Here is a 25,638-nt window from a genome sequence, read left to right on the forward strand (position 1 = left end):
GGGATATGGTGTTTCTCTCTGCTTTGATGCAAATCCCCTTTCTGCTGGGAAAAAAGGCTGTGTAAGTGCAGCTTTAAGATCTTCAGTGCAGCTTCACCATAACTGTGTCTGCAGGAACTGCCTTCTTCAGAATTGCCCAAGCTCTGTTACATGGTTTATTTTGCCTTGTCAGACATACCACAGTGCCCTGCCCAGCAGCAGTCCTGGAGCACATCTGTGGCCACTTTCTTTACTTATCTCTTTGCTCCAGATTTTTCCTTGCCTGTTTCCTTCTCTCCTAACTGTTCCTTCAAATATTTCTCAAGCTCCTGGTAGGGGCCGAGGAATCTGCGGACCATTGTACCTTTCCACCAGGCCTGCACCTGGAAGTGAGAGAGAGAGAGGCCTGAGGGGGAATCACTTTGCTGGGGTTCCTGGTACAGCTCAATGCCTGGAGAGTCTTTCCCATGCTCCCCAGCCACAGAAGGGAACCCCCAGCCCGTGCAGCAGCCCTTGGGCCTGTGCTGGTTGTGCCAAAGGCATCCATAGTTGGGGTGAGGGCACCTGTTGCTGGTGGCAAGGGATAAGCAGTGGCACTGCCCCATGCCCTCCCTATATCACCTGTGTAGTGATATTTGCAGGAGACTGGCTGCTCCCCTTTCATTTTCCATCTCAAACCTGCAGCCAGCTGCTGGCTCTGAATGTGCCCCAGCAAAAGGACCAGGCTTTGTCCTTTGCTTGTGCCACCACACACCAGCCAGCTTTCTTGGGCTGCTTTCTGCCTGGACAAAGCCTGTGGCACAGATTATTAAATCCCACTGCCTTTACCTTCACAGCACTCTTCAGCTCCAGGGCTTCTTGCTCTCTTTGTTTTTTCTTGGCCTCCTTGTCTGTCCGGTCAATGATGATGGTTGCCTGGAATGTCAGGCACTGCAAGAAAGCACAGGGATGGCAAAAGCCATGACAAACACATCCCCTAAACTGCAAGGCCAGTGTTCATGGCTCATTGTGCCCAGACATTTGCCAGGGCAGGTCTCATCCTTGCTACACACTTCCCATGGCCCTGCCAGGACTGCTCAGGCCCATGGATTGTGGTGTCCCCCTGCACCAAAGAAGCCCAGGGATAATGCGTGTGGGGGCTTTCCTTCCCACCTCCATTATTTGATCTTTCCTAAATCCAGATGGCAAATGTTGCTCATTACCACCGTCAGTCCTCAGGCACTTGGAGCTGCTGCCAGAGTGAAACCTCTCACGGCCTGGATGTAATTAACCCCCTGATCCTGTGCTATAAAATGGCTGGCTGATGGCTTCCCAGGCAGCAGCTGGTGGTGGAGAGGACACTTGGTCCCTCAGGCCAAGCAGCAGGTGATGTACAAACACACTTGGGACACTGAGATGACAGAGTGAAAAATGAGCCCACATGCAGGGAAACATCCAGCTCCATCCCATCATTTCCAACCCACGGATGGTAAGGAATGTTTACAAGTAAATTCCTTCTGGTTTTAAAGCACACATTTTTCTAGATGCTTTTCTCTGTTCTGTGCTGCTGTTCTGCTGTGATCAGAACTCAACAGTTAACCAAGAACCCAGTTGGGCAGGAATGGTTCTACCCAGAATCAGCTCCCTGATAACTGAGCTCTGTGCAGCTGGGAATGTTGAGTCTGCAGGAAGGGATGAGCCTCCAGTCTCAGCCTGTCTTATCCTGATCTTCCTAGAAGGAGCAGAGTTGTTCAGACTCAGGCAGCAAAGTAAAGTGAGGCATACTGATGGGATGGGACAGTACCTCTGCTCCTCACAAAGGCTGTCAGTAGTTCTCTCATTACTTGCTGGTATTTGAAAATAGCTTTAGGGGAAACAGCATCATCTCTCCTTGATGTCACAGATGGCAAATAGAAGATGACATCTCAGCCGTTGTCTTCCCAAGCCAAGTGCTATAATCGCAGCTTGTGCCCCAAAATTACTGATTTTTTTTCTGTGGTCCTGGTTCCTTATCCAAATGAGCATAGGCAAAATTCCAATGCAATTTTGCATGGCTGAACACTGAGATGCTGATGTCTTACCTCCTTGGCAAATCTCTGCATTGTTTCCAAGTTCTCTGCCTTTAATGCTCTTAGATCATCCAGTTCTTCATCTTTTGCAGCAGTGTCATTTTTATACCTCTCTATCCAGTATTCCAGCTTTTCTTTCACCTCCTGCATGGGGAGAGAGTGGTGCTCAGCACAGTGCAAAGAGTGCACAGGTGAGAGGTTTGCTACTATTACATGTCCTGCTTTCAGGATGATGGTGAGAGTCATCTAAATTGTGCATGGTTAGTGTTTCCTTCTTGTCTTGAAAGCATCAAACCCCTAAGACTACTCATAAATTACTGAAGGGCAGTAATTTTGTGCAGTCAGTTCTGGTTCTTTGTGTATATACAGAATGAGGGGGGGTTAAAAAGCATAGTTTGAGAGAGCTTTTATCCTTTGCCTGACTCCCTACCCACTTTTTGGATTAAGTTCAGCACACCAGGAATAAGGTCCCAGGGGACAGCACTTCACACTATTTCAGGTTGTGAACTTGGCTTTGTATTCATGAATAGGGCAGGTGTTTCTGAAACAGTCATCCAGATGACTTCCTCCTATTCACCAATAACTTCTCCATAGCAACCACTGTGATTGCTTCCATGGAAAAATAATCTGAGGAAAAACATCAATCTCATTACAGCATCACAGCTGGACACACAAGGGGGATGGAGGGCATGGCCATCCTCCTGTCTGTGGGCCCCTGCAAAGCCAGCAGCTGCTGTCTGAGCACTGAGGGGCTGCTGCTGGGCTGGCTGCTGGAGCTCAGCCAGGCTCAGCATGTACTCAGGCAGTCCCCTCGCTGGGAGCATTGATCAGAGCAAAGCTCTGGAGTGCAGAGCACACTGTTCAGCTGCTCACAAGATTCAGCATTGGTTTGCACTAAAATTGCATTTTTAAAAACCTATTATCTCCTATTAAATTCTGTACTGGCAGTGACCTCAGGTACCCTGCAGCAGTCCAGGTTTTCTTCCCATAATACCATTTATGAGAGGCTTTGCAGCATTATTCACTGTAAAGTTATTCACTGTTAATGATAGGAATGCTCTGAACCTCTAAATCAACACCACAAGGACATTAATGTGCTGAAAATGTGTACAATAGTTGTGGGTTAGGAATGATCCAACCCAAATTCTTCCTCAGATAATGCTGGACTGGCCTTTTGGCCAATTGGACTGGCAGTTTGTGTCATTCCCTCCTCAGTGTCCCTCCCCTGTGCACAGCCCTTACTTTGAGCTCCTACTTTGGGCTCTTCACTGAGGTGCTGGGAGCCCCAGCGACTGCCAAGTAGGGTCTACATGAAACTCCAGTTAGCCAAATACAACTGAGAGAGGAAAAATCCATAACACCTGAATAAACAATGTAATTTTTTAGATGACACCTAATTTTAAAGAAATATATCTATATGTAGCAAATCCCAAGCCTTGGAGAGCTGGGTTAATTAAGATTTGAGGACAAGTAATCATTCAAACTGCAGCAGTCATGAACCTGGAGCAGTAACTGTTTTCCTTTGGGCACTAATCGATGATATGGTGTTTATAGGTTGCTGTTTTAAGCATTAGCTGACAATCACACATACCTGATATTGTTGCATGAGGAAATTTTCAGTCTCTGTGTGGAGTTGACTCTCCTCATCAATTTTGCTCTTCAGATTCTGTGGTCAGAGCAGACAGAACACATGTGAGAAATGTTAGTGTGTATGTGTGTATACACTGCTGCCGAAAGCTGAGAAAAAGTGCTGGAGCTCTGTGTAGTTCACAGACGTTTTTTCCAGTGATAACATCAGCAAGGCAGTCCTTGCTCCTGGGCCATCCATGAAAAAGGGACAATTAGATCAGACCTCGATCAGTCATAAAAAGATGCTTGCAAAACCAGAACAGTTTTCTAGTCCAGTTCACCTTATGGCCACACAAGCAGCTCTATCTGTATAATCTGCTGGGGGCACTGCTGGGAGGTCAGGTTGCTAATACCTTTGTAAGCACCCCTTTGGGTATATACTTCTGGGTCTGGTTTTCTGACCATGGCATTGCTTTAAGCATTCCCTGTCTCCTAAAGCCATGCATCCTTGTGGTTGCTATTTGCAGCATCATGCAGAGAAACAATAGAAGAGATAAAGGTGTTTGACCCCAATGAGGTTCCTGATCCAGTTCAAACAGCTGTGCTGGTGACTAATGGAGAACAGAGAGGGCATCTGGGGAATGAGGGAGGTTCCCTTACTAGATGCAGATGTCTTCCAGTAAGGGCCATAGGGAAGAGTTTACCTGGATTTCCTTCTCCAGGGCATTCTCTGCACTGCTGCACTTTTTCTGGGTTAGTTGGACCTGGAGATCTGTGTTTTTCTTCATGTAGTAGCTCTCTATGTTTACTTTGGCCGTTGTCTCTTGAAGCTTATCTTTGAGGCGATCAATAACCTTATCTCGGTTCTAGTGGAGACAAAAGCAGCACAAAAGCAAGCCTGGAGACTGAGGTCAGCTCACCTTTTCTTAATCTTTCCATTCCCTGGTAAGGTCAGAAGAGACAAAGCTATAGGCTTCACTTTCCCTGAATGTTGCTCCATGTCAAGGAGCATTTCAAAGTGTAACCCATATAGACAGCAATAAACCCCTCAGCACAGAGTGATTGCCTCTGGAGAGGGCAGACTGAGGAACAGAGTGGGACAAGCATAACTGAGTCTAGATATGGACTCAGTCATGCTTAGGATAAATATGAAAAAAAGCCAAAAAAAATTTAACCACCTGAAGTTAGGCTTTATTTTTACTAACACCCTAACACCTTGCATTAGACTCTCTCAGTGAGTGAGCATCTGTAAAAGAAGGATGTCTCAGCCCCACAAAAGCTAAAGTTTGTTATCCTAAAGTATACTCTATTTCTTGGATTTTTTTTTTCTAGTTATGCAGCAACTGTATAAACACAGCCTTAGGAACAAGTGCAAATCTGATGCTGACTTGCTCATATTTCCAAACAGTTCTTTCTTGAAATCTTAACAGGTAGATGGTGCCCACTTCATTATGAAAACATACACCCAGGGCAAGGAAGCAGTGTCAAGGAAAAGCTGGCTATAAGGTCCCAGCCTCTCCCCATGCCTTGCTCTGCAATGGAGCTGAGCTTTCCTGGGGCAGAAACTCCATTTTCTGTTCCCTATAGTTCTCCCATAGGCCAGAATCCTGAGTAGTTTGTCCAGCTTTTGGAGTATGCTCAGGAAGAAAAGTGTATTTGCTTGATTTGGGATTGCTCTTTTGTTTACTCTTTTTAATTAATTTATTTGAATAACAGATAAAGGTTCATTACCCCAGGGTTGGAACTTGGGACAAATGCCTACGAAATGAAGACTTTTTTATCAAGTTAGGAAGGTCATCAAAGCTGCCTGTGTAATTATGCAAGATCAATGTGAATACACCCAACAGCTCCATTACAGCCTTTCTCTTTGCTTCCCTGCCATGCTGTGGTGGGTTTGATATTCATCAGCCAAACCTCCAGCTGAAGATAAAGGTGAAATACCGAAGTGCTGACATTTTTTGAAGCCCACATATCTTGTCTCTGAAGCACCTCACATTCCTTAGCTGCATAAACATGGAAAAGTGCCACGGGAAGAAGCCAGCTCAATAGTGCTGTGCTTGAAAGCCCTTGCAGCATGACTCATTTGGAAAAGGTCTCCTTATAAGATGAGTTTGGAACAGTTAAAAGGAAAAGTCCTTCCTTCTGCACCCCTTGTCATACATAGGAAGAGCAGAGTACATTTATGAGGCTCAGGATAATTGCAGCCTTGGCTGATGCTGTTTTGTGGATTCAAAGGTGTTCACAGGTTTTTGAATGTTTCAAACACCAGATAATATTTTTATGGCCATATCATCATATGACTGCAGACAGCTACAGACATGAGCTGTTTGTGACTTATTAAGGTTTCTGGTCGTGGCCTTTATTTTCCCTGGCATGGAATTTTGGTGGCCATTGGGAGGAGTTGTGTTCTGGTCAATAGACAAGGAATGTGAGTGTCCCACTCTATTTTGAGATTGTCTTCCTGGGTCATAGTGGAATCGTGTCTAAACTGAAGAACCAGCAGAAAGACTGAGGAGATGCTAATTAAAAAACAGCAAACCCACAACTTTTTGTGGCGCTGAGGCTCAAGGAAGTCAAACACTGCTGATGTCAGTGTGTTACTGCTATCTGCTCAAGATCTGCAAACTGGCCAGAAAATAAGGGTTCAGCCTAGGATACAAAGTACTCAAAGAGTTGGGGTAGAGCATGAACTTCTCACATTTTATTAAAGAAAAAAGTGCTTTTTATTCTTGTGCCCCAGGCCTCAGCTGGGATAGAAGCCCATCTGCCCTGTTGTTTTCTCTGGTGAATGGCATTGGATTTGGTCTGCAGTGTTGTAAAACATCCTGGTTAGAGGTGGGGAGTCTGGGGGCTTGGTTACACAATCCAAAGCAAACAGGAAGTGAAATGGAAAACCCAACTGGTGGTTTACAGCAGCATCTGCCTGGCCAAGGAATGCCGGCTGCAGGCGTGAGGGCAGCTGCTGCTGCAGGACCTGCAGAGTTGGGGCACATTTGGGATTTAGCTGAAGGTAGTAAATGCAGCAGTAAATGCCTGCAAGCTGTGGGTACCAGCTGCAGAATGTGCTGTTCCCTGAACATCAGGGACAATAACTGGGAAAATGAATTAATATTTATTCTTCTGGTTTATCATAGCAAAGGTCCACGCCAGGACACGAAATGCTTTCATAGCTGATGCAGTAAATCTCTGGGCTGCTTATTTAGGATGACTTCAGTGCTGAATCTGCCAAACCAAATCATCCCTTGTGTCCAAAACTATCAGAAAACTGGCAGACACCAAGATCAAAACCCAGAAAATCGTTTTCAGGAGCCAGTCTGCTTCACAAGCAGGTAAACAAGCTGATTTTCTCTGATCTCTCAGCTCACAGACATGAGCTCAGGGGCCTGTCTGTTGTCACCTGGTGCCACTGGAGTCTTCCACACAGCTGCTATTTGGCTGCAAAAGCAGCTGCACTTAGCTGGAGACCTTATCCACAGTCCTGTGTTTTCATTTACTTTGATTTATCTCTCTTGTAAGCCACCAAGATCTCCCAGCTCTTCCACAGCAATTAGTGTTTACAGTCATAAAATACAGCTGGTTACAAAAATAGCCCACAGGAGTAAACAGTCTGAGGAATTCTCCAGCAGTCCAATGCTGCCCATTTGGCAGGGGAAGGAGTGCTGTGCTGTGCTGACAGACAGCCCTGCTCTGCTTGCTCCCACACCGAGCCTCAGAGCTCAAGGCTCTTCCTGGCAGCTGTGGCATCAGAGCTTGCAGAGGCTGGAGATGTGCTTGGATCCACACACCTGCTGCAGCCTGGGCTCACTGCCCTGAAACCACAACAGGCAGCCCTGCAGGCACTTCAGCAGGGCTTTGCCTGCATCCCTGTGCCAGCTCCAGGACACCTCAGGGAATGTCTGTGCCCAAGGGACAGCAGGGCTGGTGTCACCTGGCATGGACAGAATGCTTCTGCAGCCCTTGGCCAGCTCAGCACCATTGCCAGCAGCTGTGGGAGAGCCCCAGGAGGGGCAGTTTGCTGGCAGAGGGAGCAGACCTGTTGGCAGCAGGACTCCTGTGAAAAATCCTGCCCCTCTGGAGCCACCTTTGGATCTAGTGCACCAGCTCCAGGTCCTGCAGTGCTCTCTGGGGCTCTGTCAAACTTGTGCCTTCTGCTGTAATCATCCTGTGCATATCTCCAGTAGAAACATGCACCAGTGGGTGTGTATATGTATGTGTGTCTAAAACATTCCACAGAACACTCTATTGATGCATTTGTCCTCCTGGGAGAAGAAAAGGGAAGAAACATGATGGGTTGTGATCTTACTACTAAAAGCATGACTGAGTGATGCACTGATACAGTGGATCTGGGTGTGTTATGAGAACTGACAAAGAATTAAAGTTACAGATCTGTTTTCACTGGTACTGTGGTGCAGTGGCTTTCTGTCTGAGCTGGTAGTACAGTGTTTGGCATTTTTATCCACTACGGTTTACAGTAAACTCTAGGGAAATAAAATCCCTTTTCTGGTCTAATGTCCTGTCAAACCTAGGAGTGTTTCTCCCACAGTATTTGTTTATTGCATGTCTGGAGAACTCAGTGTCAGGAGCTGGTTGAAGTTTTGGTAGCTGTAACATTGCTGCTTGTAATGACACCACTGCCTGCACACATGTATGACATGAGTACACAAAACCTACAGGCTATAAAAATTCTTCAGGTGAAGAACAATGCAGGAATGCTGAATTTTACATTCCTAAATTTTTACCTTAAGCTGTATAATCCTATATGATATTAATATGTTTCAAAACCTGTACAGGCTGCTGTTGTCTGGGAAACCAGAGAAAGTGAGTATTTTTATAGAAACTAGGAAATGAACACTGCAGCTGCAAACAGACCTCCTGCAGCCAAACCTGAGCTACCAGTGCTGCTCCTGCACAGAGGTAAGAGCAAAACCAGAAATACCATTTCAGCTCCTTTAGAGACATCAGTGCTTTCCAAGAGAAAACAAAATAATGAAGAACATTTAGCATTAGATTTGTGTTCCATTAGAAAGAAAAATTAGCTGAGCAGGCTCATACACTATTAATTAGCATCTTATTAAGAGGTAGAAAGGCTCAAAATACAAATTCACAGCATCATGAGTGAGACAAAGGCCGTGTTTTTCTGGTTCCAGGATTAGATTTGCTCACTTTTGTTTTCTCAGCCATGTAGGCTTTTGTCTACAGGTCTGTGCATTATTATTGTTGTTCAAAGTACTCCAAAGTCAGCAAAGCAGTATTTTTATTTTTAATTAGTTGGCAAGGTGACAAATCATGCAAGTGTCTGTAAAACTGCCTATGGGAAAATCCCATATAAAGCAAATAGAAATTATTCTCCCTTGGGAGACACAATGAGACACCATTATTTTTGGCACAGGAGGAAAGCAACACTTTAAAGTAGTCTTGTCTTTGATTTATCAAGGCTGAAACTATAAGGAAGCTCAGAAAAGGACTTTTAAGATTGAAATATTAAAAAAAATCACAGATGAGTGCAAATCCCACTTGATGAGGCAAAACCCAATAACTGAATTAGCAGTGAAAGGACAAAAAGAAGAGCCCCCTCTCAGCATGGGAGCTAGGCACATTTTTATGACTGTAGGAGGTAGGAGAAATGCAGGGCAGGACACAGGGAAGTGGCTCCATGTCTGGGAGTGCCAGGATATTGCTGCTGGTGAAAGACAGGATGATTGCAGCCCCTGGGGAGGCATTAAACCAGGACAGGGCACATATATTGTGTGCACAGACGTGGTGAGGTCTGAAGAACACTACACAGAATGAGAACTACCTCACAACATTCACCAGCCTGGGGAGTGGGAGAGCAGGAACTTCCCAGGAGCCATCAGAGTCTGACTGAGAAGGGCAGTGTGAGAAGCAAATAGGTTCCCCCTGTATTTCAGATAAACTTTCCACTGCATATGCATCCAGGCTGCCAACACAAAACCTTTGTGTTCTACAAACCAAACTTCACCAGCATGTCTGGGGCTTAAAATTCCTCTCTGTAGACAACTATATCTGGGCTTGATTATTCTCCACACTTTTGTCCAAAGACAAAACTCAGTAACACCAATTCTTTCCTCAGATGCCCTTGCTGTCCTCTTGCTCACTGCTGAACCGAGTGTCAGATTCTTGTTCCTTCCCCCAGGCCCTGTACAGCTCTGCCTCAGCTTCTGCTTGTTTGCTATCACAAATCTCCTCTCTCAGTAGGGCCAGGCTACATTTCCATGTTGAATGAGCATCCAGTCTGAGCTGTCTGGTGAGCATCAAAGTGACCAGTGATAAGCCATTCAATTGATCTGCACTTGTGTAGCCAGTCTTATAGTTCCAGAATGCCCCATATTTACTGTGCAGACAGAAGGCTGAAGCTTTCCAGAAAGATTAAGTTGACAGCATATGTGCAATAACATTGATCTACCCTTGTGTAGGCATGTTTGGGATTTTCTGATGTCTGGAAGCCTAGAAAGATAGATTAATAGAACGACACTTTGCCCAGATGAAAATGTAGGTAGAAAAATGGCCTGCCCCTATAATAGGTATCTGTCTTTCTCACTCCCTTTGGCACACTTCCTCCTGTGCCAAATGATCTATCATGACTGAGTATGACAGAACCCTAGATACTGTTAGCTGCAGATAACCTCTTTCTTACTGATTGCAGGTATCTGTGCTTTGTCACTCCCAGCAGAGCTTTTGGGATATTCTAACCTGACCACAGTCTCTCATGATTATGAGCATTTTGAGCTCCCATTTGAAAACCATCAGACAGTGCTCTTGAAGTCATTAGTGGGCTTATTCTAAATACAAATCTTTATTGTAATTATTCTGCTTCTGTACTCTAAGTGGTGGCTTACTGTGTATGGCCATGGCCTCTCTGAGTGCTGGGCAGCAGAAGCCAGCTTCCTAACAGGCTTCCCCCTGGCAAGATGCCCAGTGCTAAATGCTCTCACCTGAAGGTCTTGACCAGTTTGTTTCTTGACATCGTGCAGCTGTTTCTGGAGTGCCTTTATCTCCTTCTTTCCTTTTTCCTCCCTGAGGTGGGAAAATACAATCACTTGAATATATCATAAAAGACAAGAGCTGTTTACCTAGAAGGGGAACTTCCTGTCTCCCAACACATTGTGGTAAGATAAACAGAGACTTCTTACTGAAACTACTGACTTGGTCAGTAAATCCTGAAAAAAGAGGTGCACAGACTGAGAAAGGCAGATGGGAACAAAAGGGAGGATAAGCCAAAAAAAATCAGGGGGTGCTCTTGTTGAAGGCCTGGAATGGATTTGAGGATGATGCAATTACTATAGCAGAGACAGAAGATGCCTCTCATTGAGGCAGTTTCTATAAAATTGCCTATGATTCTATGCAGAAGCAAGCCTGAGCAGCAGGGAGTGCCAAATTGTGTTGTTATGTGTATGATAATGTTGTTTCTTTCATATCAGACTAAAATCTTCCAAAGAACACTGCCCCAGGTTCTGAAACCCATGAAGGGATCTGAGTGAAGACCAAAAGCTAGAGAAGTGTTCACCTGTCTAAAACAAAACAGATGCAGTAAATATTCTAGGTATAATTATCTTATTTCACTCAGAGTGCTTCTCTAATATTTTATGTTTATGATTAGTTCTAAAACTACTAAATTCTACAGTTGGTACCTGAAACTTTGTATCCTATTCCAACCTTACAATCACACATGCATTTCATTTTCAGAGTCCTTATCTGGGTGACTGATGAACAAAACCTCCTGGTAAGGAGTCTCCCATCATCTCACTGCAGATGGCTTTCAGAACAGTGTATTTACACAAAATAAGGCAAGTATTTATTATCTTGAAAGACAGATCAAGTTCATTCCATGAAAACAAGGTATAGTACTACATGGCTAGATATGATTGACAGAAGGAGATAAAAAGGATCATGTCCTTTCTGATTATAATTCGTCTGCTCTTTTCTACCTTTCAGTATTGGATAATTACTCCACAGCCAATTGCTAATCTCATTCTTGCTTTCTGTCCCTTCCATGGATAAACAATAAATCCCTTGGTTTTAGACAGTGGAAGTGGAAGAGCTGGGTTTTATGCTTGAAGTCACACATTGCACTGAAGCTGGGGATTTGCCCTGGGGGCAGATCCCTGAGTCACCACAAGAGCAGTTCCAGTAGATTGGACTCCTGACAAATCATGACGGAGAGCAGCTTTGCTGTGCACCCTCAATGATGGGCCCAAGCTGCTACACTGAGGTAGTTTTAAAGTGGTCAAATATTTGTCTGATGACTGCAATTCTCTCTGACAGTTTTGGGATTGAACCAGAGGTTTGCATGCTAAAAAAAAACCCCAAACCTCTAGAGCTCAAAAGCTTGAGCTAAGAAATCACCAGTTTGAGCCTGAGATTATAACAAATGTGTACCCTGGAAGATTTGAGACAAGAGAATCACAGCACAGTGGCTGGTGGATTAGCCTTAAATAAAACACCTCTGTCACCATCTGTGCTAACCCCTCACTGCTGCTGGGAAAAGGGAGCCTATTAGCATATTGGTCAGAGGAGATTCTCCTGGGCATCAGACAACCTAAAGGCCATATGTTGCTGGCCCTGATTTGAACAGATTCTCTGCTGCTCTGGCTTTCACTGGGGACAGAAGTTAAAGATCAAGGAGCTCCTACATCACATTATGTTTTAATTGAAATGAGGCATTTGCACTAATTCAGGCACTGGTGTTCACTGTGGTCAAATTTCTTGATCATAGGCAATTTCTACCTCAGATCAGTATCAGACCCATCCACTGTTTCTTTACAAAGGGGAAAACAGAATAATTTAAGTTTTAAAAAGTATCCCTTCTGTATTTTGGTTTTATTGGGTTTTATTTCCTTTTCAGCATGTACTGAGTGGGAATGGCTTTCAGCATTTAAGCAGGGAAAAACTGAACACAACACTGACCTGATGAGGATGTCATAAAACTTGCCCTTTTTTGCCTTCTCTCTCTCATTAGCATCTGTAAGGCTGCTAAATGTTCCAAATTCCTCCATCTTTTTAATAGTGACTGTAATTACATCACTTGCATACTGCCTGCCAGGAAGAAAAGGAACACAACAATAATTTACAGGTGCTGGGAGTACAGTGTTTGGCACTTTTATCCATTACTGTTTACAGTAAAATGTAGAGAAATAAAAATCCCTTTTCTGGTCTTATGTCCTATCAAACCCAGGAGTGCTTCTCCCATGGTATCTGTTTATTGCATGTCTGGAGAACTGTGTCAGGAGCTGGTTAAAGTTTATCATTTAAAATTCTGCCCTGCATGCTACTCTGGGAAATTGCAGAGGCACAAACATATCCATGCTTTGCCAGACTGTTGCTATTAAGAAGGCTGTTGGCCTGCAGTAGTGATGACAGGTGGATCTTGGAAAATGAGACCTGGCCATGCAATACATCAGCTTGTCCAGTTTATTGAATGTCATTATGCATGTGGCATTTACATTTTAGCTGCATTTTCCTTATTTAGAATTAGACTCTTCTTTAAACCCACTGTAGAAATGACATTAAATGACAGAAGCCAGGATGCAGAAAAATGCATACTGAGCATTCAGCTCCATAATCTCTTTCAAACCAAAGGCTGCTGGTATTTCTGCAAATCAGGGCACTGGTTTAGGTGCAGGAATAAAATTTGTTTTATAAAAAGAAAAAAAAATCTTTTCTATAATGGCTATAACTGCCACAGAAGCTCCATGTGCTCTGCAGAATGACTGAGTTCAAAAACAAGGCTCAGATGTGCCTTTGCATGTGGGATCAGCTAAAGGAACCTGACTCCAGGTACCAGAACATGAGCACTAATTAGTGCCTGGCATGATTTCTACCCAGGCAACCATTATCAACGGGGTGATGTTTTACAGCTCCATTCAAAATAAACTGCTGGTCATTAGGTAGCATGCAGAGGCAAGCACAGGCTGGAACTACATGGTCTATGAAGGATACCACTGCTATCCCTAGAGGAACTCCTTCCAGACAGATACTGATGTACTCTGGCAGTGAGAGAGTGAGGTATTTGTATTTTTGCTTTCAAGAGACAGACTGAGAACTTTACAGCTCTGAGCATCCCTATAGGTGCTTCACTCACATGTCAGCATAGATTTTCTTGAGCTTGTCTAGAGCCCGGGTGGTGCGTTTCTTGGGGGTTTTGGAAGAACAGTGGGTGCTTTTTTGATCTTCAGTTTTCCCCTGCTGCTGCTGCTCATGTTCGGTGGTTTTCAGGGCTGTGGAGGTAACCGTTTCCCCACTCTCTTGCTTTGCTGACATAAGTTCTGAGAAGTCAATACCCAGCTCCTCCTGGATCATTTCTTTCATTTGCTGGATGGGAATGAGAGGGGATAAGGGAAATAAAAGATTAAGGGAAGAGGGAAGAGGAAATAAGAGAGACCTGCTTGCACATTGCACAGCAGAACTAAACCCTCTGCAACATTATGTAATAGGAAGGAAAATTAATAATAAACTAGAATGAAGCTAAACTGAGAGCAGCTGATAGTGCATGTTACATTTTGCAAAGAGTGGAAGATCAGAAACATTTATGTTGGTTAGTTTTGAGCACACAGTGTAGCTCATTGAAGTTTATGGGCTCAGAAGTCCTACAATGAAAAGACTAGAAAAGGCCTAAAAAGGTAAATTCATCTACTCCAAGAGCTGATGGTTCAGACTGTTCTTAATCAGATATGTTCGTAATGGCCTCCAGCAGTGGAGACTACACACTATCCTGTCAATGCCAGTACCTCACAACTTTCTTTACTATAAGAACATTTTTTTCTCCTCAACAGTATTTGAACCCCTGGCTTGTTGTCCTGGTCTCTAGGCACAGAGAACAAGTCGTTCCCTCCTTTTTTGCAGCAGTTTTTACAAACTGGAAGACTGTTAGTCTGTTTTTCCTCCTTCTTCTCTCCATCCTAGACATTTCCCATTGCCTGTCAGCACCACTTTTCCCTACAATATTATTGTTATAACTAGAGCTGTGTGGAAATAATTGCAATAGACTTTCTGTCTGCTATCTGCTTAGCAGTTTATTTCAAAGAGTAACAGCAGAGGAAATATAACATGAATTCAAAGGATAAATTCAAAATATTGGCAGCTTTTTCCTTCATGGAAAGGTATCTTGTGATTGAGTTCAATTTCATTAAAAAAGGAAAAGTCCTCAAAAATGCAAAAGCACACTATAAAATCAGCTAAGCTCTTGCTTCTACAAACTTCTCTGCTTTATATGTTATGGATAAAATGCAGGTGTATACACGGGGACGTTAAAAGAGAACATTTTCTTGCCTGCCTACCAGCATTTCTGTGGCTGAACACTTCACAGCAGCAGTGCTGACTGCAGCTAACACCGTCTCTGCCAGCCCCATCCCTGTCCACAGCTGCCTGCTCCCCACCCTGGCTGCTTGGGGAAGCAGACAGAGAACTCACTGTGATGAAACATTTTCCAGCAAAAAGGAAAAAAAAAAAAAAAAACAAACTTATTTTTAGCATCACCAGTCCAGATCCTTCCACAACCACACACACATTTGTGCCAGCAGAGCAGAGAAAACAAGTGGTCAGGGCAGCAGCTGTGGATGCCAGGAGTACTTGCCAAAGTTACTTGTCAGGCAAGTCATGCAAGGCTTGTTACAAGTCAAGCAAGGCTCTGTCAGAGGTCTGAGGTGCGGCTGCAGTCTGTGAGGGCACTGCAAGGAACTGCTTCATGCTGAGTGTTTTGGACAGCTCTGGGTTGGGATGGATCAGCCTCTGGCAGTGCCTGACTCATCAGTGACTAGAGAAGGAGGCTAAGTGACTACATGCTTAATTTTTGGACTGTTAAATTTACATTAAATGAATCACATACAAAGCATACACAGTCCAAAGAAAATTGCATTGTTAATTAGTAAAAAAAGGGCTTCAATAGCTGGTTGGTGACAACTGTACTTCAGAAAGAACTAATTTTGGCAAACAAACTTCTTTAATATCATGTAGCTTTTATAAATATTCTCACAGATGTTTTTTAATGTCTGGGAAAGTTCAAGACAGGCAATAACTGGGTTGTCTGTAAACACACACTTATACACACTAATAATCAACAAATAATGATGTAAAAGCAAGAGGTTTGTAAACTGCATGTGTTACCATCTGTGTAGTCTCCTAAGTGCTGTCTGTTGCCCAAAATTCAGGAAATAGAAAGGCTGCCTCCCTCTGGGGCATGCACTGTGTGAAGCAATGTGCAAGAGCATCCAATCTGGAAAATCAGTGAGGTGCTGGCCAACACTGTGATTAGTCCTCTCAAAAATGTCATCAACTGAAATTTAGATGTCAGTCTTTGAAGATGCCATTGATTTGTCTGTCTGATAGACTCCAAGGTACTTTGCAAATACAAATTCTTGTACAAATACAATGAAAACAGCCAAATGTATTGAGAAACAGGGAGGAGTAGCAAATTACAGAGCACCGAAGTTAGCAAGTAGCTTCCCTAAGCCATTTTCTTGTTTCTAAATTGTTTCCTGCTCAAATTGTTTTGAAATCTTCAAGAACACAACTGGGGTTTATAACCTGTGAGAAAGTTGTGTTCTAAGAAGTGACTTGGTGAAAATGAGCATCTGTGATTGAAGAGAACAGCAAAGGTGTTTTCTCTGTAATTTACATGTACCTTCAGTAGATCTATCAGCCTGAGTCTGTGTGTCTGAAGAGGACAACTCCTGCTGTCCCAGAGATACGCTCTTTGTCTGTCGTTTTCCTGCTGGCACTTAGGAGAGGGAGCAGCACCCTCTGGGAGCAGTTCAGGCTCCCACAGTCTTTCAGGGGAGCAGTGCCCTCTATGGCACAGTCTCAGCATCGTTCCCGCCCTGAAATTCACCCTAACTCCAGCTGCTGCTGCGGCTTTGCCAGGGTTTTTTGAAAAGGTAATATGGAAAGGAAGCACGTAGAAAAATATGATTTAACTTCCTCTGACATTCTTAAGTGGTGCATTAGACAGAGTGAACATCATTAGATGTCAAAACTCAGATCCCAGGTTTTATTTCCATCCTGGTTGTGAACATTTTCTTGAGTTCACCTTAAAAAGGTTTCAAGCCTGCTAGAACTGGAAAGAGCCTGCTGTGTCACTTATAGACCTCAGTACTTAGAGCCATTTACCCCTCAGGATGGCCCCATCCTGATTCCTAAGTCTAACAGCTACCAGAAATGTCACCACACCTTCTTCCACAGCAATAAACCCCTGCCTGAGCATTAGGAATTCTCTGTTCTCCATATCTCCATATCTCCATATCTCTGCCCAACCATCTTAGCTATGATGCCTATTAGAAATCAACTAATAATTAATGATCACTGAGAAAGGGTAGTTACTAATATATTTTGAAGTGCATCTTTCTTAATACATTGTGGGAACAAAAGGATCTTTGGCATGGACTTAGGGAGGAATAGAATTAACCTGGTTTTGAGTACTTTGAAATAACCTATACATTTCTACTTTCAAAATAGCTCTGCATCTACAGAAGAACCTACATATGTTTTGCTTCCTTTTCCCCAATTCCTTCCTTATTGTCTAACAACTGAGATTTTAAAATCATAATCTTAGGAACCTCATCTTGGATCAGTAGAGTCCTTTGCACAAATTCATAACCAAGGCTTCTCAGTGATGCTGCAATATAAATATTAAAATTAGGTCACTTTTATTGTGTTTCTTCACCCAAGGGTCACGGAATAACAGAAAATATATTTGAGTTAATTTGTTTAAAACGCTGATTAAAGATACAAAACCAAGACGAAGAAAAACAAAAAGATATGATATACATCTGTTTAAGCAGTGGCACATACATGGTTGATGTCTGTCTTGTCCTCATGTGGAACTGGCATGATATATCCAAGAATTGCAAGTTGATCCACACAGTTCTCCAGCACAGCACTAAACCTCAGAGCTTCTACATGAGTGATTTTTTCCATTTGTTTAGTCTCTGTGTTCTTGCTAGGAGGAACAAAGATAAAAGATACCAATCAGAAAAATGCTGTGGTGTTATTAATGTTAGTAACAGTAGTTTAAATGAAAGGTAGACACAAAAAAGCCTTATTTGCAGCCTTACATATACTTCCCTGGCTTTGTTTATAACCTTCCATACACTGTTTATAAGAGGAGCTGTGCTCTGCTAATGGCTGCATTCAGGGACAGTGGGAATGTTTAGCTTTCACAAAACAAAGAGGTCCTGGTCCCTCCTACAGCAGGTCTGGGTAGAGAGGCTGAGAAGGGGATGGGTATGGAGGGCACAAACTGGGTGAGGTACCTCATTATTCACTTCAGGGGGAGCAGTGGCTCATCGTGGAGTTTGGGAAACAACAGAAGAAAGGTGCCTTTTTAAAATAATAATACTAAAAAATCCACATCCTATAAAATCTCAGAGGGTGAACATTCATGCTCTAATCATTCCTCAATATTACTGTGTAGCCTTCACACTTTTATGATCCCAGTCCGCTCTCAGCAGGAATTGTTACCATCTTAAGATGCTGAAAGTTAAACAAGAACCAATATCTGGACTGAATAAACAATCTTAATTTTCTGTATTATTTTATTTTAACTTGCAATTCGAACATGAAACTGCTCTGAAATACACTTAAGCACCCCTTTGCCTTGCCTACAGATGAAATATTGTGAAAGCATATCTAAGGAAAAATGAAAATTCACTATTAATCCAGAAATACCTAAGAAAACACCTGCACAACAATGGGAAAATTCTCTGAGAATTGTAATGGTTTGATATGCCATTGGACAATCCCTCCAAAGCCTGTACATACAAACCAGGTATTTCTTGTACAACATGTAGCACAACTGCAGTCTGAGGTGGTTGAGATCCTGAGTATCAACAACCACTAACAAAATCTTAATTTGGCTGCTCTACCTACAACTGGATTTGTGCCATCTGTAAAACCCTTGCATAAACATATCCTAAGCCTGCAAAATATTACAGCCCAACCTGCAAGTATGCCAAGGAAACACATCAGGCACTCCCTGTTAGCATAAGACATGGCCATATTCTATGAATATTAAAGAGGTTTGGATGCAGCTGTGCTCTGCATCACTGGAAATCAGTGATATTTCACAAGCAAGTGTTTAAAAATATACATACTTGCTATAACCTCTCTGAAGCTGTTATAATTTGCCCTCCTCCTTTTTTTTGTTGTTTTTGTTGAAGAAAATCTGTAATTTACAGTTGGACCGTGAAGTTAATTTCACTTGGCAGAAAAGAACCACTTTTCAGTGCAGGTTTATTTGATGTCTGTTCGTATAGAATAGGTAAAACAAACAAATGTAACTCAGATTCCACACATTTATTTCCTGATGTCCCTGTCTGCTGCAGGAAGTCGTTTAATGCAACACATGTTGAAATGTGCTGAGAGAGGACATGGCTCTCCCTGGGGATGGGATTAGAAAGTGCACAGGGATTGCTCCCAGTAAATCCACAGGAAGGGCAGATACCAGGGAGAGACAGAGGTATTTAAGTTAAAGGATAATACTGCTCTGGGTAAAAGGAGAGTAAACGCCCCTAAGCCAGGCAATTATGATGAGGTTTCTAACTCCTGAATGGAAAATACAGAACAGCCTTTCAGCCAAGGTAATGGTAGAGGCACCCTAATTTATTTCAAGAAGCTTGATTAAATCATGGCAGAAAAAGATAACAGCAAAGTAGTGATTCTGAATATTATCAGTATGTTCACTAGACTTGTATTGTTTGTAACCACTTACATCTAATTCCTCTGAGCAGGGCTTTTAATGGTCACCTAGAATGAAGAGGAAAGTGATTTCATCCCTTTGCTTCTGAGATTTTTTTCTCTCTTTTATCTTAATTATAAAAAAAAAGTTTAACAGCTTGAGACAGGAATCTGATAAAAGCATTAACAAAAAAAAAAAAAAAAAAGAAAGGCAAATTATCTGTATAATACACTAAATCCATCACTTTTCTTGTCAACCTTGGAATCAGCTATAGAAGTGGAGATGCAGTATTTTTACATCAAGAAAGTCAGGCAGTGTCTCCAGTCAACAGGCACTAATAAAATATTTTTCAATGCTTTACTCATTTTTATCTTTTTCAGAAATCCATAATCCATATTTTGAATCTAAACAACCTAGGAATAATCTATTACATGTGGAGTCATAAAATATAACTAGTCTGCTAAAAATATGATGAAAAAAGATGTGTTGGGAGATAGCTGTGACATGATTACAGCAGGATTTTTGGAAGAAGAAATAACATGTGCAGCTCTCATAGGAAAAAGAGACTTATTTGGAAACAAAGGAGGATGCAACAGCTTTTCCTCTTTTCTGTCAGCAGCTTCTGACCAGGAGAGAATTAACTCAGGATATTAATATGTTTCAAGAAAGCTGGCGGCTGGAATGTTTCTCTAAAGCCCCTTTGCTGCTTTGCTCCTCCTGTGTATCTTCTCTTACATTCACATCCTTGCTCAGCAGATCCCTGTGCCAAGCCAGTGGGGTCTGGGCTTATGTTAAGTTGGACTTGAGAAGGAAACCACTGTCTGGGGCATTAGCAAACACTACAGATATGAGCTGCTTGCTGTGGATTTTAGTGCCAACACAGTGCCCCTCAGACCATCCACGGCATCACCCTGCATTGCTGTGTTTGCTGAACTCCCTCATTAAACTCTATTAATAATTTTTTTTAAAGTATGTGAAGGATTCAACTTCCCCCATGAGTTTTGGATGACATTCTTTCCCTGCTGATATAAAGGGAAAGAAAAACATATCAAGTAATAATTTTTAAAGCAAGTGTATAAAAGGTCTGGTCTCCTGTTCCTTTGGGGATTGCAACTTCCTCTGCTGTGTGAGAGTCCTGGATGTACATTTCTCCCACCCTGCTGCCTGATAAAGGAAAGTGGATTCAAAAGCAGCATTTTGTGCAGCATTCCTTGTAGTCAGAAGATACTTCATTGAATTCCAGTGATAAAATGCATAGCTGGCAATGTCACATCTCCTTTAGGTCTGTTTGGCAAATGACTGGCGAAGAGAGGTTCTGAATATCCACAGGAGCAGCAGCGGAGCCAGAAATCAACTTCATTTTTACCAAAGAAAAGTCTCTTGGGAAGCAAAATAGGTGTGGCCTTACCTTACACAGCTCTGCCTCCGGCTAGAAATATTAGGACAGCAAGGTGCTCATTTTGGAAAAAAAAAAAAAAAAGCGGGGGGGGGGGGGGAAGGGCAAGGAAAGGAGAGAGGAAGGGGAAGGGAAAGAAAGGGATGAAAAGAGAAGGAAAGGGAAAGGGAAAGGGAAAGGGAAAGGGAAAGGGAAAGGGAAAGGGAAAGGGAAAGGGAAAGGGAAAGGGACCACCAAGATTCCTTAAGGTTTCCCTTCCCTTCACCTTCCTTCCCTTAAATCACTTCAAGCGCTCTGAAAATGCACCAGAATTTCTGGCAGTGTGAGGGAAGTGACAGAAATCGGGATTGAATAGCCCTGACGTGAGCAAATGGGTAAGTACATGCTTCCAGATCTTATTTAGTAAAATAAAGGAATGTGAGACTTGGTTACAGGGATTTCAGTGTCGAAATATGTTTTCTGCCTCCAAGGCGATATCAGAAGTAAACTAAATGCCGAGATGATTAATTGACTCAGGGTGAGAACATCGGACGGGCAGGGCCGGCCGGGAGCCGCCCCGAGCACCAAGGGCTGCTCTCTCCTCCCGCGCTGCCTCTCTTCGGGCTCCGCGGCCCGTTTTCATTCGCCCTGCCTAGACCGACCCGGGCTCCCCTCAACCTCTCACCGGGATCTGCCCTTATTTCCCCCGATCCCGGTCCCGATCCCGGTCCCGGTCCCGATCCCGGTCCCGATCCCGATCCCGATCCCGGTCCCGATCCCGGTCCCGGTCCCGGTCCCGATCCCGGTCCCGATCCCGATCCCGGTCCCGGTCTCGGTCTCGGCCCCGCCCTCACCGGGACGCGCCGCTCGTCTCCATGGCAACCACCGCGCTCGGGGCCTCGCGGGGATGGCCCGCGGGTGCCTGTGCAGCGGGGCTGTGGCCGCCCCTCCTGGGATCGCTCTTGCGGGGATCGCGGACACGGGACACGGGACACGGGACAGGGGACACGGACAGGGGCCGGGCGGTACCTTCCTCAACCCGGTGCCGCTCACTCCGGCAGCGCTCGGGCCGCCCGCTCGGGTCCTGGCCGCGCATTTCCCGGCAGGCAGCGGGGCGCGGCTCTCTTTCGCCGCCATCTTGGGGCGCTGGGGGTGAGGCGGAGCGGGGCCGCGGCCGGGAGCGGGGCCGGGAGCAGGGCCGGGGGCGGTGCCCCCGCCGTAGGGCCGCCGGCGGGCGCGGGGCTCCCGGGGCGCGGCGGACGGCGCGGTTTGGGGCGGGGACAAGGCGGGATGGCGCCGATGCGCGGCGGATGGTCCCAGTGGCGGGTTGGGGCCCTGGGCTGGAGCGGGGCTGAGGCGGCTGCTGAGGTGCGGAGCGGAGGCTGCCGGGCAGCCCCCGGGTGCTCGGGGTCTCGCTGGCCGGGCCGGGTGGAGATGCCGGCCCGCGGCTCACGGCTGTGTGTCGTTTCCAGGCCTGCCGGGACCGGCTCTGCGGGAGGACGCCATGGCCGGGAGGTGAGTGAGGGCCGGGCTGGCGCTCGGCTCGCTGCTGCAGCGCTGTAGGAGCGTTCCTGGGAGCGTTTGCTCAGCAGGGCAGTGAGCGGTGTTGCGCTGCCCAGCGTCCTGCTGGGCCCTGTGGAACGCCCGCAGTTGTGTGTCCCTGCTCTGAAATCTCTTGAGCTGGTTCTAGTTGCTGTTACGGTGTGCCACGCTCTCCTTGGCCTGTCAGTAAATATCAGTGTGAAATTTGTGGGTTTGTTAGCTCAGTGTTTGTTAATCTCCAGTGTGCAGTGGAGCTTTGACATAAACTGTTTCCTTGAGTAAAGGGAGCAACATGTTTTTCCCATGGGTAAATTTTCTGTTGTGCTGCCGAATTTTCTTAAAGGATGTAGGGATTGAGTTCGTAAGTGAAGGGATTAAATGTGAATACTGTGGAGTTGCCTGGAGAAGCTGTGGCTGCCCCATCCCTGGAAGTGTTCAAGGTCGAGCTGGGTGGGACTCTTGAGCCTGATCTAGCGTGAGGTGTTCCTGCCTATGTAGGAGAGTCAAAACTGGATGGTCTTAAATGTCCCTTCCAACCCAAACCCTTCGATGGTTCTGTGAATCCCAGCTTTATGTCCTAACATTAATGTGTGGAGTTTGTCCTGTTGCACGTGTGGCAGGTAGAACTGGATATCCCAGTTGGATCCTGCTGTATCCCAGAGCAGGTGCTGGATGCCCCTGGGCCAGATGTGCTGTGGCTGCTCGGTGTGTGGGACAGGTCCTGTAATGACCTTACATGGGCAGTGCAGGTGTCCTGAAGAATTGCTGAGGAGTTTGTGTAATGTCTGTGCCCAGTGGATGTCAGGCTGTTGCTCTGGCTCCTCCTTTGAGGCTACAAATCAGGGTCAGTTCATACCTTCTATAGCAGTTACTGCAACACGGGAGATTTCATGTGGTGTGTAGAAAAAAAAGTAATGTTTACTCATCAGTGTTAGTAGACATTTAGAAATAATATCTGCTAATGCTGGAGTATTTGAATCTTAGTATGAAGCCAGTATTGTAGTGCCAGGAGTTTATGACAAGCAAAAAGTGTAATATTTTCATAAATACTTCAAGTTCCACATACTCAGCTTTGCTCTGTTCATTGATGTAAGTATTTGCAGTGATTTGTAAAAGTCAGCTATTTCCTCTGCTGATTTCTACTGGTGTGGAATTAGTTCCTGCTGAAAGAGCCTGTGATTAGTTTTTATTTTTGTTATTTGGAAGTGAGTTATAATTTTCAGGTATTTTCCATGTCTTTAGGTTGTGGTGCAAGGCCATTTTTGCTGGCTACAAACGTGGCCTCCGAAACCAGCGGGAGCACACGGCCCTTCTGAAAATTGAAGGTGTTTATGCCCGTCAGGAGACAGACTTCTACCTGGGCAAGAGGTGTGCCTATGTGTACAAAGCTAAAAAGTAAGTAATGTTGTATTCTTGTGCTGAACTAGCCAATGCTTGTGTTGGTTTTGTAAATGCTAGGAGATCATGATGCTACATGATATGTAAGAGAGCAAATGGGATGAGAAACAAGTTTTGCCTAAGACTGACAAAAACTGAAAGTTGGGTGATGGAGTAAATTGAAGTGGGTGAATTTGTGTTAAATACTTTGAACTGTTCAGTTACTTAAACAGTAGAGTGATTTTGTGAAGCCTGGGTGAATTTGTGTTCTGACTTTCATGTGCCCATGTTTGAGCACTGTCTGTCACTTCTGCTCTGCTGTCATTGATAGACACCTTGGGAACAGCTGCTTATTGCTTCCACTTCCTTTTTTTTTCTTGACTGCTGTTGTTAGTGTGCAGAATTATCTTGAATAAAATTGATCAAACTGGTATGTTAGCAAAAGTGTTTTCCAAATTTTTGAGCTTTGTAAGCTGTTAATAGTTGTCAAGCTGTAATTACACCTTTGAAAGGTACAGTGAAAATCCCAGGCTGGGAAAATATCACAAGTAAAAAAAAGTGGACATTGGTCTAGTTAAAGATGGCTGTGGAGCTAAATTATTGAAGTGCTGTAGAGAGACCACATTGTCAGTGCTGGGTACAGCAGAGCTGTGACTGCCCTGCTGAGCTGTTCTTGGGCTCCTTTTCCCCAGCAACACGGTAACCCCCGGAGGCAAACCCAACAGGACACGCGTGATCTGGGGGAAGGTGACCCGCGCGCATGGCAACAGTGGCATGGTGCGTGCCAAGTTCCGCTCCAACCTGCCTGCCAAGGCCATTGGACACAGAATCCGGGTGGTAAGTGGGTTTGGTTTAGCAACAAGATACTTATTGGCAGTTTTTGGGTGCCTTCTAAATTCCTTATAATATGAGGGAACATTTGAACTTTGCTTTTGTTCTGTTGCTGTTGGGTGTTCAGCATGGCTCAGTGACTTTGTTTTGGAGCCTAGAGAGGCTTTTTGCTGCCTTCCTGTGCTGAGGGGGTTTGTCTTGTTATCAGGGGTTTGTGTGCTTGCTCAGGTTGTGTGGAAAGGCTCTTAAAGTTCCAGGACTCGGCTCCTGTCTAAAGCTGCCTTGATTTCTTTTCCACCATCTGTTCTGCATATTTTTGCACCCTTCTACTCCTTTACCTGTTTGATTTTTCTCTTACTTCCCAAATGTTTTAACTGAGAGCAGTGCTGTCCTGTCATGGCCACTTCCACCTGTTCCCACTGTTGGTGTTTTAGCCACAGGGCTTCAGTGGGACTATCCGTTTAGGTCTCTCACCTAGAGTTGTGATGTAATATTTTCGTAGTGATGTTGTCAAAAGGAATACAAGAGGGGTGTGGTCCTTTCTGTCTTTCTCCTGTGCCTTAGAAAAAGCACAGTAGGAGCAGCACAGATAATTCCTGAAATCCAGAGCCATGGGAACTCTTGTTGGTGCACAGGAGGGCTAGTTGCCATGGTGTCTGTGTCACCAGTGAAGTGCTCCTGCAAGTCATTCTCACACCTCTTCTGTATAAACTGGGGATTGCTTTAATAGCAGTTGAAGAGATTCATGGTCTAGATTGTAACTGCAAAACTCATGTTTGAATACAAGATTTCTAACGTGATTCTGTCTGGTTTTGTGTTTTACAGATGCTGTATCCATCTAGGATCTAAATTTTTATTCAAAATAAAATGGAGACTCTGTTTAACTTTTGTATATTTCTGGTTTGATTGCCTCCACAAATTTTGAGAGACCTCTTTCTCAGTAGTATCAGAGTTGACAGCACAGACAGAGACACTAAATCCTGGCAGGTGCAAAGCCTCTCTCACATCAGTAGTTCTGGTAGAATCCCTGATAATGACCCCACCTGTACCTGGCCAGCACGTGTGCCTGTAGCGTCTGCTTTGTGTAAATAATTTAAACACATTTTCATTGCACGGCTCTGTGGTGCCCAAGTGTTAACGCTGTTTTCTTGGCCAGCCTTGTCCCAGCATGTCATGTAGGGCAGTGAGCATCTTCACAGCACTTCCTTTTAGTTTTGCTGAACAGTAAG

At 44.4% G+C, this 25,638-nt stretch overlaps 2 protein-coding genes across 3 annotated transcripts; one reads left to right on the forward strand and one right to left on the reverse strand.

Annotated features, from left to right (window-relative positions):
* Positions 1–132: 132 nt before the first annotated feature.
* Positions 133–21,536, reverse strand: DRC9 (dynein regulatory complex subunit 9). Of its 2 annotated transcripts, XM_031505630.2 has the most exons (11): positions 21,514–21,531; positions 19,318–19,352; positions 17,400–17,547; positions 13,696–13,925; positions 12,522–12,650; positions 10,550–10,631; positions 4,301–4,462; positions 3,619–3,693; positions 2,040–2,171; positions 808–909; positions 133–362 (listed from the first exon to the last, which is right to left on the reverse strand). In XM_031505630.2, the coding sequence occupies exons 3-11, from the start codon at positions 17,523–17,525 to the stop codon at positions 234–236; spliced, it is 1,167 nt and encodes a 388-aa protein (XP_031361490.2). In that variant the 5' UTR covers positions 17,526–17,547; positions 19,318–19,352; positions 21,514–21,531; the 3' UTR covers positions 133–233. The 2 variants fall into 2 exon arrangements, with proteins under 2 accessions (XP_031361490.2, XP_021399001.3); XM_021543326.3 differs by lacking the exon at positions 19,318–19,352 and having other exon boundaries at positions 21,514–21,536.
* A 203-nt stretch (positions 21,537–21,739) lies between these two features.
* On the forward strand, positions 21,740–25,293 carry RPL35A (ribosomal protein L35a). Its single transcript, XM_021544818.3, has 5 exons — positions 21,740–21,811; positions 22,132–22,174; positions 23,444–23,596; positions 24,271–24,415; positions 25,235–25,293. Exons 2-5 carry the CDS (start codon positions 22,164–22,166, stop codon positions 25,256–25,258), a joined length of 333 nt encoding a protein of 110 aa, XP_021400493.1. The 5' UTR covers positions 21,740–21,811; positions 22,132–22,163; the 3' UTR covers positions 25,259–25,293.
* The last annotated feature ends 345 nt before the right edge of the window (positions 25,294–25,638 follow it).

Source organism: Lonchura striata, chromosome 10, assembly GCF_046129695.1.
Source record: "Lonchura striata isolate bLonStr1 chromosome 10, bLonStr1.mat, whole genome shotgun sequence".
Classification (NCBI taxonomy): Eukaryota; Metazoa; Chordata; class Aves; order Passeriformes; family Estrildidae; genus Lonchura; species Lonchura striata.